Source organism: Canis lupus, chromosome 8 (genome assembly GCF_011100685.1).
Source record: "Canis lupus familiaris isolate Mischka breed German Shepherd chromosome 8, alternate assembly UU_Cfam_GSD_1.0, whole genome shotgun sequence".
Taxonomy (NCBI): Eukaryota; Metazoa; Chordata; class Mammalia; order Carnivora; family Canidae; genus Canis; species Canis lupus.
In genome coordinates, this window is record NC_049229.1 from 49,006,686 (window position 1) to 49,021,701 (window position 15,016).

Below are 15,016 nucleotides of genomic sequence, written 5' to 3' on the forward strand. Positions count from 1 at the left end.
CTTCCATAAGATTTTTCTGGGTCAGGCCAGGATGAAACCCAGTGGCTCCTGGCAAGTCCACCTGAGGTGCTGTCTCTTCATCCTCCAGGCCTCTCTGGCTTTGAATGGCTACACCTGCTGAAAGATAACTCAGGTGCGGCAGCCAGGGTCTCCTCTGGGCTGGCCTCCTCTTTGCACGTTTCGACTGAAGTGATTGGTTAGATGATGGGACTATTAGAGGGGAGGGGCTGACTGCCCTATGTCCAGATTATCTGTGACTCTGGCTATGGTGCCGGATCTATGAAGAACAGCATCGTTTTTCAGTGGAAGAAGAGAGTTTAAAGGGTTCCACTAAGTCTGTGCTTTCCTTCATATTTTGGTTCCACACTGGTGAAGTTCCTGGGACAAGCAACTCAGGTGCAATTTCAGTTCATGCTTGTCCAAGTACCTTCTATGTGCCTAACGGGGACCCCTTTCCACAGATACTCCAGAGTTTTAGACAAATCGTTACCGATGTCTCCGTTCTCATTGAGAAACATTAGAAAGCAAAAAGGAAATGTGCATTTTGCTTAATCATTGTCAGAATCAGTATTACATGTTTCAATGTGGTTTTAAAAAAAAACCCTATTCATTGGTGGGCTGCAAAACAGTACACAGTGTCAGATTTGGCGAGGAAGTAGAGGCTCCCCTCCTCTTTTTTTTTTTTTTTTTTTTTTTCGTTTAAAGGTCAAGGCTATGAAATTCTGTCATTAGAGCTTTTTCTAAATCTTGATTTCATTAAAAGGGAGGTTCAAGACTCAATTCATCATGTAGATTTCAGTATGTGCTAGGATAAGTATTTGCAAACTGGTTCTGGGGTAGCTGGTAGAGAATTACCCCTTTTTAGGTTGTGGCTAATAAAGAACTTGCATTGAAGCTTTCAGACCTAAACAGGCTGAAATTTGATATGTGAAGGTCTATATCAGAGGTCACAAATCTAAAAGCTCACAAGGACGTTAACAGAGAGCAAGCGAGTATGAGTAGGGGGAGGGCCAGAGGGAGAGAGCATCTCAAGCAGAGCCCGACTCAAGGTTTGATCTCATGGCCCTGAGATCATGACCTGCACCAAAATCAAGAGTTGGACGATTAACTGTCTGAGCCACCCAGTGCCCCAAAAATCTAGATTTTTTTTTTTAGAAACTTTCTTCTGCTTTTTAGACTTTGAATTTTGAAACCATTTCAGACTTCTAGAAAAGCTGTAAAAATAGCACCTTACCTTTTACATTGCATGTAGTTACCTTTTACATTGCATGTAGAGATCTCATTCATATTTTGCCATTTGTCCCAATAATGTTCTCCATAACAAAAGGATCTGATCCAGGATCACGTGTTTTATTTAGTTTTCATGTTTTTTAGTCCCTTTTGGTCTGGAGCAGTTCTCAGTCTACCCATGACTTTTAGGACCTTAGCATTTGTGAAGATTATAGGCCAGTCATTTTTTTAGAATGTCTCTCAGTTGGAGTTATCTGATATTTTTTTATGAGTAGACTCAGGTTATATATTTTTGGCCAGAATACCACAGAAGTGATGCTGTGTCGCACTATCTCTGATGGCACATAATAACCATTTATTGGTGTTGGACCGCCAGATTAAAGTGATAGGTATCAGATTTCTCTGCTGTAAAATTACTTTGTTTTTCCCTTCTATCATTAATAAGTATCTTCAGAGGAGATTTTGAGACCCTATAAAAATCTCATTCCTCATCTAGTTTTTGCTCAGTGATTTTACTATCCCTTGATGTTTCTTGCCTGAATTATTACTATGGCAGTTGCCAAATGACGATTTTCTAATTCCATTATTCCTTTTCCTTTTATTATTTGGCATTTTACTCCACGGAGGAGCTGTCTCTTCTTCCCATTTATTTATTCATTTATTTATTTATACCAGTGGGGACTCAAGCGTTCCTATTTTATTTAATGGGTTATAATCCTTTATTATCAGGATTTATTTTGATGTCATACTGTCTCAGATTTGGCCAGTGGGAGCCCCTGTAAGCTGGCTTTTGTGTCCTCTCTTTCCTTCAAGCACAAGATGTTTTGGTCTCCGCTCGTTCTTTCTCTGCCCCAGCTCTGGAATCAACCGTTTTCTCCAAGGGACATTGGTTACTTTTAATGGAGAGCAGTATTTAGAAATCAAGATCTAAGTGCCAGATAATTGCTCTGGGATATCTCTGCTTTCAGGTCCTTGAAATGGACAGACCTAGGAAGTCTGTGTTTGCATATATGTACATGTAGACATACACACATTGACATCTCTATTTGTTTTTATATCTGTCTCCATATATTGAAAAGCAGGAAATTATACCAAAACCTCCAACTCACCTTCACAACTACAGGGTTTGTTCTAGGTTTTCCCTTTCCTTGTTTTTTATCTCTTCTCCAACAGTGAGAAATTTGACTCCCATTGTCTTCAACATATTTATTTACTCAATTCCCCTGTGTGTAGCCAATCTCTGGACCTCCTTGGCCACCATCTGCCTCAGATGCTCTCCTTGTGTGGACTCTGACCCCTGTGGGGCCACCACACTGCATGGATAACATAACCTATGTGTACAGACTGTGGGCTGCCTTCCTATCCTGTCCATCATCTTCCTCCACATAAGCCCTCCTGACTGACTCTAGGAGGGAAGATCTAATCTTTAAATGCTGGCTAAATCATTCAAGCTTTGTTTGATTTTTTTAAGCAGTTCGTGGGTTAATCAGAACTTAATTAGTAGGCTGATGGGACCTCTGTTCTAGATGATATGAAGGAAATATTGGGAACCAATGACCAGAGATGAACATGATCTGTTTAATAGGGAATTTAGTGAGAACCATAGTATCTTCCTGACTTAGGAGGAAAGATGAGCATTTACACTTCCATGGCCTTCTACATTCCCCATTGGGCTAAGCAGAATAAAGAGTGTAGGTGTTGGCCCTTTTGGTAACTTTCCATTGAGCCTAAGTTTGTTTTTATTTTGTTTTCTCTAGTTGTTCTTTTTTTTTTTTTTTTTTTTAAATTTTTATTTATTTATGATAGTCACACACACAGAGAGAGAGAGAGGGGCAGAGACACAGGCCGAGGGAGAAGCAGGCTCCATGCACCGGGAGCCCGACATGGGACCCGATCCCGGGTCTCCAGGATCGCGCCCTGGGCCAAAGGCAGGCGCCAAACCGCTGCGCCACCCAGGGATCCCTCTCTAGTTGTTCTTACTGCTTCTTAACACTCTTTAGAAGCCCACTCTGTGACACTAATTATCTTGTCTTTTTTGGAGTTCAGAATATAAATTCTTCAGTGAAAAGGAAGATTAGGACAAAGAAAACTTATTTGTTAGAGATGCAGTCCTATTGAAAAAAAGGGTGTAGAAATGACAGATTTGTGGAGTACCAGGTTACTCAACCGCCAGGCTTTTGCCAATCTTTTCTTGTTGTCGACCAAGTTAGATCAGGTCCTCAGATCAAGGAGAGATGAAAACCCTCCTTCTCTGAAGCAGAACCTTTTCTGTTCCTCTCAGTCATTATTCTCTTAGGCAAGAGAATAGCAGGAGGTATGTCACTGTGAGGTAATGTCTGGGTGAGGCAGGCAGCCCCTGGTGGGGGATGGAGGTGGGGGAAGCATGGGTCCTTTTTGCATATCATAGGAATTTAGAGAATAATAGTCTCCCACTTGATTGGAGAACATCTATAGAAGGAAGAATGAGATGCATAGGTAAGGTTTACTCGCCATGGAGTAACATGGTTAGAAGTTAGGTGATAGCTACTGGAAGTTTCTGAAAAATCAGAGCTCCTTCTCACGCACAGACATAATGGTCATCAAACCCTTCTCCTTTAGCCATACATGCCTGGTCAACATTTTATCTTTGTCCACATCCTTCTTCCTTTCCTCATGTTTGTTTATTTTAATTTTGGTTTTTTTGGGGGATTGTTTTTCACTTTTCTTTCTTTGGCTTTTGTATATTTCTAGTATAGGGAATTAGGAAGTGGAGATGGTGAGTAAGAAGAAATAGAGAAGAGGAAAATTTTTAAATGCTGCCCTTTAATGTGGTGGAAATTCATGTTGACTTCATAGTCTGAGTAAGCATATGTAAATAATTTGTAAATCATATGAAAATAAACTTGTGGCCTTCCAGGATTTTTTTTCACACGCTCGGATGTGCCTCTTGGGAAAACCACTTTAGTGAGGGGTGATATGGTTATAGTGGTATGTAAACAGGGGTTGATATTTACCATAACCATTCGACTCGAGTGTCCTTTTGTTGATGTTGAGCATCACTGGAAAGTTTTCGCTTTCCCTGGTTACTTCCTTCAGAGGCACGTATATTTTATACTTTGGTCTTCTTTTGACAATAGTCCAAGGTATCAGATTGCTGCTCTGTTTTTAGTGGGCTCCATATTTAATCCCTCTGTCTTTTGCCTTCATTCCAAATTCAGGAATTAGTCTCCTATGCTATGCTCATATTTATGTTGTTCTACAGACCTGAGCTTTGTGTGCTGTTAATACTACCATTATTGTTTCTTAAAATGAACTTTATATATAGATCAGTTCTGGTATTTCTACAGATGAGTGTTAAATCTATCCAACATTATGCCATCAATTTTTTCTTTTTGCTTAATGTTTTCCTTAGAATGCTACAGTGCCAGGCACTGTGTAGACACCTACTAGGTGTTTCTTGACCAGCTAATGTCCTGTCATCCATAGCATCCTACACATAATTTCCCAGGCATGGGTCACTCTATTTTCATTTTTCACCCTTCCTATTGGTCTAAGGTTCTATAAGAGAAGCAGCATCTTGTGGTTAAGAACGTGTGTTGTGGAGTCGGTGTGATGGGGAGGGGGGATATTTATGAATTTATTAAAGATACATTCTTTGAACTTAACATTACTTATGGAAATGCATTACATTATTACAACAGCCAGATTTGCAGATGGCAATATTGAGAGTGAGAAAAAATAATTTAGGGAGAAATAATTGTTTCAACATTAACCATATATATATGGGGCAACAACGTGGTGATGAAGAACATGGTTTTAGAGTTCGACAGCCTTGGTTTTGATTCCGGCTGTCCTAATTTTTTTTTAAGTTATTATTTAAATTCCAGTTACTTAAGATACAGTTACTTATAGTGCAGTGATTCAACACCTCCATACATTGCAACAAGTACACTCCTTAATATCTCTCTTTTTTTTCCCCCTTCACTGTGTAGAAGCTTTTTATTTTGTTGTAGTCCCAGCAGTTTATTTTTGCTTTGTTTCCCTTGCCTCAGGAGACATACGTAGAAAGAAGTTGCTATGGCTGGTGTCAAAGAAGTTACTGCTTGTGTTCTCTTCTAGAATGATTTTTATAGTTTCAAGTCTCACATTTAGGTCTTTAATCCATTTGGAATTTATTTTTGTGTATGATGGAAGAAAGTGGTCCAGTTTCATGCTTTTGCATGTTGCTGTCTAGTTTTCCCAACACCATTTGTTGAAGAGACTGTCTTTTTGTCATTGGATATTCTTTCCTGCTTTGTCAAATATTAATTGACCATATAGTCATGGGTCCATTTCTGAGTTTTCTATTCTGTCATTTACATGTCTATTTTCGTTTTTTTTTTTTTTTTTTTTTTTACATGTCTATTTTCTATGCCAGTACCATACTGTTTTGATTACTATGGCTTTGTAATATAACTTGAAATCTGGAATTGTGATGCTTCCAGCTTTGCTTTTATTTTTCGAGATTGCTTTGGCTATTCTGGGTCTTTTGTGGTTCCATACAAATTTTAGGATTATTTGTTCTAGCTCTGTGAAAATGCTGTTGATACTTTGCTGGGGAATGCATTGAATGTGTAGATTGTTTTGGGTAGTATAGACATTTTAACTATTTTTCTTCCAGTCCATGAGCGTGGAATATCTTTCCCTTTCTTTGTGTCCTCTTCAATTTCCTGCATAAGTATTCTATCGTTTTCAGAGTACAGATCTTTCAGCTCTTTGGTTAGGCTTATTCCTAGGTGTCTTATTGTTTTTGGTGTAATTGTAAATGGGATTGATTCCTTAATTTCTCTTTCTGCTACTTCATTGTTGGTGTATAGAAATGCAACAAGATTTCTATATGTTGATTTTGTATCCTGCAACTTTATTGAATTTGTTTATCAGTTCAAAAAACAAAAAAGAATTGTTTTGTGTGGAGTCTTTCAGACTTTCTATATATAGTATCATGTCATTTGCAAATAGTGAACATTTTACTTCTTCCTTGCTGATTTGGATGCCTTTTATTTCTTTGTGTTGTCCGATTGCTATAGCTAGAACTTCCAGTACTGTTTTGAATAAGAGTGATAAGATTGGACATCTTTGTTTTGTTCCTGATCTTAGGAGAAAAACAACTTTTCCCCATTGAAGATGTTGAAAAAACTAGTGTTTTTTTTTTCATGTATGGCCTTTATTATGTTGAGGTATATTCCCCCTAAGCCTACTTTGTTGAGGGTTTTTATCAAGAATGGGTATTATACTCTGCTAGATAGTATTATTTTGGAAAAGCTATTTAATCTTTCTAGGTTACATTTTAGTTTTTATATCTACTCTAAAAATGAGACATAATGTTTATTACCTACTTCAGAGGCTTACTTTAAGGAATGGATTAAATATTATATATGAAACACCATGAGAGTGGGTACTTATCAAGCACTCATTACTTGTTAATGATGTCACCTTCTTTTTATTAATAGTGCATTGATCCTGAGTTCTAGCCTGTACTTCCTTGAACACCTGTTCCTGACGTGTTATAACTTAACATCCTATCAGGTTTGCAACTGTGCGATATGATCAAGGAGCCAAGAACATTCGGAACCAGTTCATGCACCTGACAAACTACAGTGTGAATAAGAAGAGTGGAGACTATGTCAGGTACTAGCTACATCTGAGTCAGGAGCCAGAGAAGTCAGTTCCACGTGCAGCTGTTGTGGTTGTGGAAAGTCAGCTCGTTGTCCTACATTTATCTCTATGTTACCTGTGGGAAGTCATCAGTCACTTAGCATATTTAACTACCTGCTTCTTCATTGCTTGCCCAGTTACAGTATCACCTTTCTTTACCAAAATATGCCTTCCCAAATTACGTCTCCACTGTCTTTCCTCACTTAACTTACGGGTGGGAATTTAATAGGCACATGGAACTTTTTAGAAGTCAAGAAATGAGATCATTTCAGTACTTGGCAAAATGTATCAAAAGCTTTAAAAATATTGGTACCCTTTGACCCAGCATTTCCATTTCTAGGAACTTAACCTTAAGAAGTAATAAGTGACATGCATACAAGATTAGAGAAAAGCATCTTCATGACTGTACATCGTCAGGTGGAAAAAACAGGTTGTCAGACACTAGTTTCAGTTTAATTTCTTTTTTGAATATAGAAGATAACTAAAGCTGTTTATGTTTGCTGAGGGGGAGAAAATGGAAACTAGAAGGGTATATACTAAAATGTTAGCATTGCTTAACTATGTGGATGGGATTATGGGCGGGTGACTTCTGTTTTTGTCTCTGTGCTTTTATGTATTGCCTAAATTTTTCTGAAGTAAATACTTGTATGATTGAGAGAAAAAAGTTAGGAATAAATTAAATGAAGAAAGAAATGAGGCCATCTCAGAAAAGGATTCAGTGGAAGGGAGTACCAGCCCAGCTATGTGGAAATATTCTTTCTGCTCTGTTTTCTTTCATCCTGATAATTTTGCCAGAAAGTGGAAAAATAAAAAAGAAACCCAAACAGTTACTTTCTACTCAGACTAAAAATAGGTGTCTAGAAGGTCCAAGGAAAGAAAGAAAAGAATCTGGAAGTGATGGCATAGTTGCCAAAGCTATATAGATTTCATGGAGTGTCCTGTGGCCAGTGTTTGGAATGGTTGAAGATACCATATCCTTCACTCTGGAAGATGAGTGGACATGCAACTGGTGGATGGTGGGGTGAGAATGAGGGGGCAGCTGCAAAACATGGGTTTCAGATTGCAGGACCCTTCCAATGGTCATGGAGTGTACCCTGTTTGCCAGTCTGCTCTAGCATTGGGGTACTTCATTGCTTTGACTGTTGCTCTAATGCATTCTCCCTTCAGTGATACTTCAGAAAGTATCAAAAAAAAAAAAAATCAGTGTCTGCTACTACAAAGGAGAAGGTTGCTTCAGATGCTAAAGCAGTTCCATGCTGGGTTAGCTCATTAAAATGCTATGCTGTGTTAGCTCACTAGCCCATCCAGACTCAATTCTGGTCTGAAAATGGCATTAGAAGTTGTTTTGTGGGCTCATGTGCAATGTACCCCAAAGACTAGGTTAGTATCCCTGAACATTTCACTGTATTGATATTATTACCACTCTTAAATTGTTTACATTCTTTCACATATTTCTTCTACTCTTTCATGATACATAATTGTTTGCTTAAATGCCTTCTCCCCTACCTGCCTCCACAGGGAAGCTAGGTATGCATCTTCATTTCAATGGTAGAAAGGGATATATGACAGAAGGACCAAGAAAAGTTGCTGAGTGGAGGTCAGCAAAGTGGATGTTTTCCTAAAGATTAAAAGGACAAAGGATCCCTGGGTGGTGCAGCAGTTTGGCACCTGCCTTTGGCCCAGGGCGCAATCCTGGAGACCCCGGATCAAATCCCACGTCGCTCCCGGTGCATAGAGCCTGCTTCTCCCTCTGCCTGCGTCTCTGCCTCTCTCTCTCTCCTCTCTGTGCATTCTTATGAATAAATAAATAAAATCTTAAAAAAAAAAAAAAAAAAGGACAAGTGTTTGTAAAGAATCTGATTTCTACAGCCAGGCCTATTTGCATGTGTGACCATGATCCGTTCCTTTGTTTTAGCTGTGATGATCCAGAAGTGGAGGATTATGGGAACAAATGGAGCATGAGTGCCATGCTTAGGTATCTGAAACAAGAAGGCAGAGATACGACTGGTGAGTACCAGGACTTTTTCGGTTTTGACCTCTCTTCTCTGTGTAACCTGTCCTGACCTTTCAGCATGAGTCACTGCCTCTAGTTCTGATGGTGTCGCTGAGACATCTGATGGGGTCATTGGTGGTGGTGTCAAGTTTTCCTACCCTGTCCAAGATGGAGAACATGCTTTCCATGAGCCTTAAAATCCCTTTACTTGTTTCTAGTTTGGAAGGCACAACTTTTTCCTTTAGCCTTTAGTGGATTAATCCTTCTTGAGTGTTGAACTGCAAACTGAAATACTTTCTCCATATTGGCCCTGAGTGCAAATTTTTCCAAGTTAATCTCTCATTCATGTTTCTGAATTGGAGAATGAGCAGTGTCAAGTATGAGTAAAGGGCTTGGCATCAAAATGGACACTGTTGTTGAGCCTTGAGCAAAATGGGAAGTGTGCCAAAGGCTCAGCTCAGTCCACAAAGGGAAGGTGATAGGAGAAGGCTGAGAAGGGGGGAGTCAGGCTTCTTTTCCATTCCATGTCTATCTTTTGTCATAGCAGGCCACCTGAGTACAGCCCCCAGCACCTACATTCTGGACTGTGTCAACTTAGGCATAGATATGCCTTCTCCTTGAGTGTACCTATTTGCATGACCGCCACCTAGAGACTTTTTGGAATGAGCACATGTGCTTTTAGAATCTCACCGTGTTTTGGAATCCAGTCTTTCTATTCCATGCATTATAGTGTTTCTTCCTTCTTCTTTGCTGCTGCTGCTGCTTCCTCTTCTTCCTCTTCTTCTTCTTCTTCTTCTTCTTTTTTTTTTTTTTTTTTGTAGCATTGATGGCCCATGTGGAAGACTTGATTATTAAGACTATAATCTCTGCTGAACTAGCAATTGCTACAGCCTGTAAAACCTTTGTTCCTCACCGCAGCAGTTGTTTTGGTAAGGAGACTCCAGAAGCTTAATATGTTGTATGAAAGGGGCTTGGGAAGTTGGGATGGGCTCCTGGGGTAGAGAGGCTTAGTGATTCTACAGGAGTAAGAGGTGTGTGGTGGGCTTTTCTTTCTAGGCCCACAAAGCACATGAAGGTCCTGCTAAGAGGCCAGTGGTGAGCTTACTTGGAGGTCCCCTGAGGACTCACTAGCTTTCTGTGTGGGAAGCAGGGATTGGAACTAAAGTATGGGTCTCTTTGTCAGAGTGCAATCAGAAAAAGCCTGCAATGGACTGTACAGGAATCCAGCTCTAACAAATATATTCCAGAGCTCTTTGGCAGCCAGACTGGGAACTATTCCAAGAAGCTCTGGCTGGTACCAGTATGTGCTTTCTCCCAGTTTCCAATGACTCCTCCTTTTTGTTTTAGTCTTTTTTCTAGTGGGTTTCTTCCCCCCACCCCTTCTTCTCCTCCTCTTCCACCTTCCCTCCCCTTTTCTCCCACCCATAACTCCCCAACTGCACAGAGAAGGAGTGAGAAACAGTTTAGAGCTCTTGGATCAGGAAGCCTGTTGCCTGCTGAGCCACTAGCTGTGACTGGCACTGCGGGCTCCTGCGCATGTGTGATTTCTGTGTGGATGTGGGCTCTGTAGTGATTGCCAATGTCAGTATCTGTATTCACTAGGCTTTCAACAGGTGTTAGGCTTTGTTAGTAAAACACAGTAGGGTCATTGCTGGGGGGATAGTTCAAGTAATACAGTAAGTAAGGACATGAGAGGCATGGCTTGCTCGGGAGGCAGGGTAAGAATAAAATAAAGAACATGGGCTTTAGAGCCTGATGGAGTTAGTTTAAAAGCCTTTTGCACCCCTTACTAGTTTTCTCATTTTCATCAAGTTCCTCCAATCCTGTTTCCTCAACTTTAAAATGGCAGTAATGAAGGGCACCATGACGATCAAATGAGTGCAGAGCACTTGGCCCAATGTCTGATCTGTAATTTGTACTCAATAGAAATTATATCTTTGTTATTTTTATAGCTAGAATTAATAATTCTTGGTCTCTTTCATGGATTATCATAACAGTCTATACTTGAGGGGCACTAAACAAAGTGGGTGTTGAGACTCTGAATAGAAGAGTATAGATAAACCAGGACCTGATGTTATAAAGGAAGAGATTGTGACATTTTTTCTAAATGCAGATATGTTCATGTCTTGTGAAACCCTTACATGGCTCCTTAGGCTTAACTAGTAAGTAGAAACTTGGTAGGACTTCAAGACTTCTAAGGACCTGACCCTATTTTCTAGAAATGTCTAGAATTTCCTCTTATAGCTTATAATCCAACTATACCATTGAGCACTCCATGCCTTTGTGCCTCAGTATAAATTCTGCTGTCCTGTCTGCCTGGCGCACTCTGTTTATATTCTGAAAATCAGCTTGACATTACCTTTCCTAGGAACTCTTAACAAAGTACCCTGTTGTGTCTCCTTTCTCATGTTGTTCGTACTTGTTCCATTATGCTCTTCTCCCACCATATTGTGATGTTTTCTTTACACATGTACTTCCCCAGTAGTCTCTGAACTTATCTTCTCAATTCTCAGCAGCCACTGTGTCTCCCCTTCCCCCTCATCCTCTTTTTGGCAAACCAAACCTTTCACCATCTCCCTGGACCTGCCAGATCCTTCCCTCTCCCTCTCCCTCTGCACTTGCTTTATCCTGCGTCTGACATTTTTCTCATGTTGCTTTACTTAATAGATTACCAACATCTTTTCAAGATGAAGTCAAGTATCAGTTCTTTGGTGGTTTTTTTCCTAAGTATTCTAGTCATAGAGAGCCCTCTCAGCCCCCAGTTTTCCACTTATAATCTGCAGTGGTACCTGATTGTCATCTGGTACCCATTTATATGTCTGGCCTCCCCCCATTGGACTAGAATCTTGCAGACAATACTAGTGTTTCCCTAGTTTCTGCTGCTCTTGTGCTCAGTAGCATTGTTTTTGTTCTTAGAGGATGTTTAAGAAATGTTTGGTGAATGAATTTGTTGGTACTTGCTTTAATTGCCTTTTGGTGGCCTGGTAGTAGGCTTCTCGATAGGTCTGGTTTGGTAAGGGCCTAGAGCTCTTAGCATTACTGTAAAGTGTTTGAGGAAGGAGTGCATAGATCATCTCTTCAACTTCAGAAATCTTACTAGATTAAAAAACTAAAGTTTCTTTTCCACATCTACTTGGCTCTTATACGAGAGTAAATTTCTTGGCGTAAAAATCTTTGTTGTAGAAATAATCATAAGCTGTACTGAAGGTTTCCTTTTCTATTTGTTTTATTACCTGATTGCCTTTTGGAAGCTTGAGAATTTCTGGAACTTAACGGCAGTAGAGATTCTGACATGAAATAAGCAGTGACTTTCTCTGACTCAGTGAAATATCCCTAAGTCTATTTCATCATCCACAGGTCCCCTTTCCCCCTCCCTGCTTTTCTTCAGTTTTAATAAAGTGAGTGCATCTGGAGTTTTTTAAGTTGTTGACTGTCTTCTTGGCTTTTGTGGTTCTCATTCACTTCCTGTCAGCCCTGGGATTTTGTGTACTTCGTTAACCTTCCCCCCCTCAGATACGATTTTGTATACGTGTGTCTATTTGTGTGAGTTTCTCTGGCTCCCACTGACTCCTGCTAACTTCCCCTGGGGTTTAGTTACAAGGAATAAACTGAGTTTGTTTTTTCTTTCTTTCTCTCTTTCTTTGTTTCTTATTTGTTTTAGAGCAAACAGGAATCAAGAGCTTCCCAGAAGAATTTGGCTTGCACAGAGCATTGGTGCTTATGGTGGAAGTCAGTAGTTTAGTGATGAGGTTCACTATATTCTTTTGGTTGTAGTTTCACCCTTACACATTATGGATGTTGGCTAGGAGCATCCCATTACTATCTAGATGTTTCTGTCTTTATGATTTCTTTCCCATTCTACCACCTGAAGTCCCCAATTATGCTTTTTGATACTTCCAGTATTCCCATTCATTTGTTTATCTATGCATTTAACTTATTTTTAGTCCCTGCTATGCGCAAGGTGTCATTATAAATGTTGTTCTTCTCAAGCTGGAATTTTACATGGGATGATACATACATAGACCTGCACTGTATTATTGGCATTTAAATGTAGACTTAGAAATCTTCACAGACCATCTGAAACTTAGCCATGTAATGCCTTCTCATAGATTTATAAATCTGGAAAGGACCCCAGAGAAGAATTAGTCCATATAAAGACTTGAGGCCTGAGAAACTAAGACCCTTCCTGAGGTTCCAGAGCTTAACAGTGGAAGAGCCCACATGAAGGACACCTGGCCTAGAGGGCAGGGGCCCACAAGGTGATTGGCAGTCTGGTCATCTTGAGCATTGCACTTTTGATTTATAGGGTTTTTAATGTCTCTCCCAATAAAAATAGATTTCCGGCAGTCTAATTTTTACTACCTTCAAGACTGTAAAAATATGGTACCATGTGAAATATATGTGTAAACAGCAGCCCTTTAAGTATGCTTGGGACATTGGCACTGTTACATAACTGGCATTGAGAATGGCTTTTTTGACCAGTTGAGGAAAAATAGCCAAAAGCAACAGGATGTTAGCTGTCCCTTACAGATACTGCTGTTGACAGCAGTTTTATCTATGTGTGTGAAGATGGCTGAAATAACAGGCTATGATCCTGGTGCTCTCCAGCCTGGGATCTTCTGAGCCAGCTGTCATGCCACAGAGGCTGGCTTTGTGTAGGTCAAAGCAGTGATGTCTTTGCTCAGGACAATCCATGCTCAGTACACCTCTCTTTGGTGAATGAATGCTAGTTTGGCCTTCCATTGCTCTTGTTCTAGACCATTTCATAGGGTAAGCTGACATCTGCAAAGGGTGGGTGTCCATAAATACTTGTTGAAGGAACGAAAGTGGGCAGCATACATTCCCCAACTATGTAAACTACTTGACCACCACTGACAAAATCATAATGAAAGTCAACAAGCAGTTCGCTTTGTTCCTTCTTTTTTTAAACAGTTCACTTTTCGAGAGAGTCTCCTTTCTGCTTTATCCTATGCTCTTATTCAGGTGGGAAGGGAAGTTTACTGTAGAAGGGGCTTGGGAAGAAATACCTACTGTTTGTCAAGTGCTTTTAATTGGTTATTCCTTTTAGCCCTCTTAAGAGTTTTGTTGGTATTTATTACCCATATTTTATAGCTAGAAGAAAGGATTTGGAAAGGTTAAATAATTTGTCCTAGGTCATGCAGTTAACAAATGGCAAAGCCAAGTTTGGGAACCAGGTCTCTGTAGCTCTTTCTCCACTCACATAAAGACAAATTCTGATGAGTCTGAACACTTTTGGTATGCTCCATATCCTGGATTCTCCTCCTGCTCTCCTGTAACTAGATCTCAGGAAAAATGGTATCATTCTCTTTAGCAGATCAGGCCTGAAAAAGGCACTCTTTTGGCTCTAATCAACAGTACCAAGTCCTAGATACTCCTTTCAAATCTACCTTTACATGTGGTAGCCAGATACCATATTGATTTATTGGACTAGTTAACAAATTGGCTCTGGGCTTTTTCTTTTATTTAGTTCATTTTCCTGTGGGATCTTGATCTGCTTTTTTCTATCTTCTCCTTCTGGACCCCAAATAAAGACTTCCTCCTTAGGTTTTCAACTCAAATCCAAAGCCAAGGTAAAAAGAATTTCCTTTATACAATAGCATTTGACTGACAGTGCAGACTGGCTAATGTCAGCACTTTCCAGTGCCTCAGGATTACAGCTGCAGCTGGGGCTTTGTTTCTGGGTATGGTTAGTGGATTGATTCTACAATTAGTGGTATGATATGTTTAGTAATTTGTTAGACCTTGGATGTGTTATCATTTTCCCTATCAAATCTTTTTCCCCTCCCTTCCTAGGCCACCTCTTAGCAAGTTTTTTCTTAATGTATCTTAATATGCAAAAAAAAAATTTTTTTTTAAATTTATTTGAGAGCGAGAGAAAGAGAAAACAGTAGTGGAGGGGAGGGGTAGAGGGAGAGGAAGAAGCAGACTCTTTGTTGAGCAGGGAGCCCAACCTGGGGCTCCATCCCAGGTCCCTGAGATCATGACCTGAGCTGAAGGCAGATGCTTAACCGACTGAGCCACCCAGGTGCTCCAATATGTAATAACCTTAATAAAAATGTCTTTTATTATCTTTATGGTTGCTAGCTTTATTATGAATAT

The 15,016-nt window shown here is 39.9% G+C and overlaps 1 protein-coding gene and 1 long non-coding RNA gene across 31 annotated transcripts in view; one reads left to right on the forward strand and one right to left on the reverse strand.

The window, feature by feature from the left end:
- The window catches only part of TTLL5 (tubulin tyrosine ligase like 5), a 269,103-nt gene that overhangs the window by 40,215 nt on the left and 213,872 nt on the right, over positions 1 to 15,016 (forward strand). For 23 of the 29 annotated variants that reach the window (XR_005363557.1, XR_005363556.1, XR_005363558.1 and 20 more), the window contains 3 exons: positions 6,775 to 6,876; positions 8,819 to 8,910; positions 9,718 to 9,825. Coding sequence is in view for 23 of the 29 variants with exons in the window: in XM_038545325.1 (XP_038401253.1) it covers positions 6,775 to 6,876; positions 8,819 to 8,910; positions 9,718 to 9,825 (302 nt within the window). In the remaining 6 variants the exon portion in view is untranslated. Of the gene's footprint in view, positions 1 to 110; positions 134 to 3,570; positions 3,706 to 6,698; positions 6,877 to 8,818; positions 8,911 to 9,717; positions 9,826 to 15,016 lie in introns of those variants that run through there. The other 6 variants (XM_038545317.1, XM_038545321.1, XM_038545322.1 and 3 more) reach the window with 4 other exon arrangements.
- The window catches only part of LOC111097111, a 38,234-nt gene that overhangs the window by 4,632 nt on the left and 18,586 nt on the right, over positions 1 to 15,016 (reverse strand). The window lies entirely within an intron of this gene.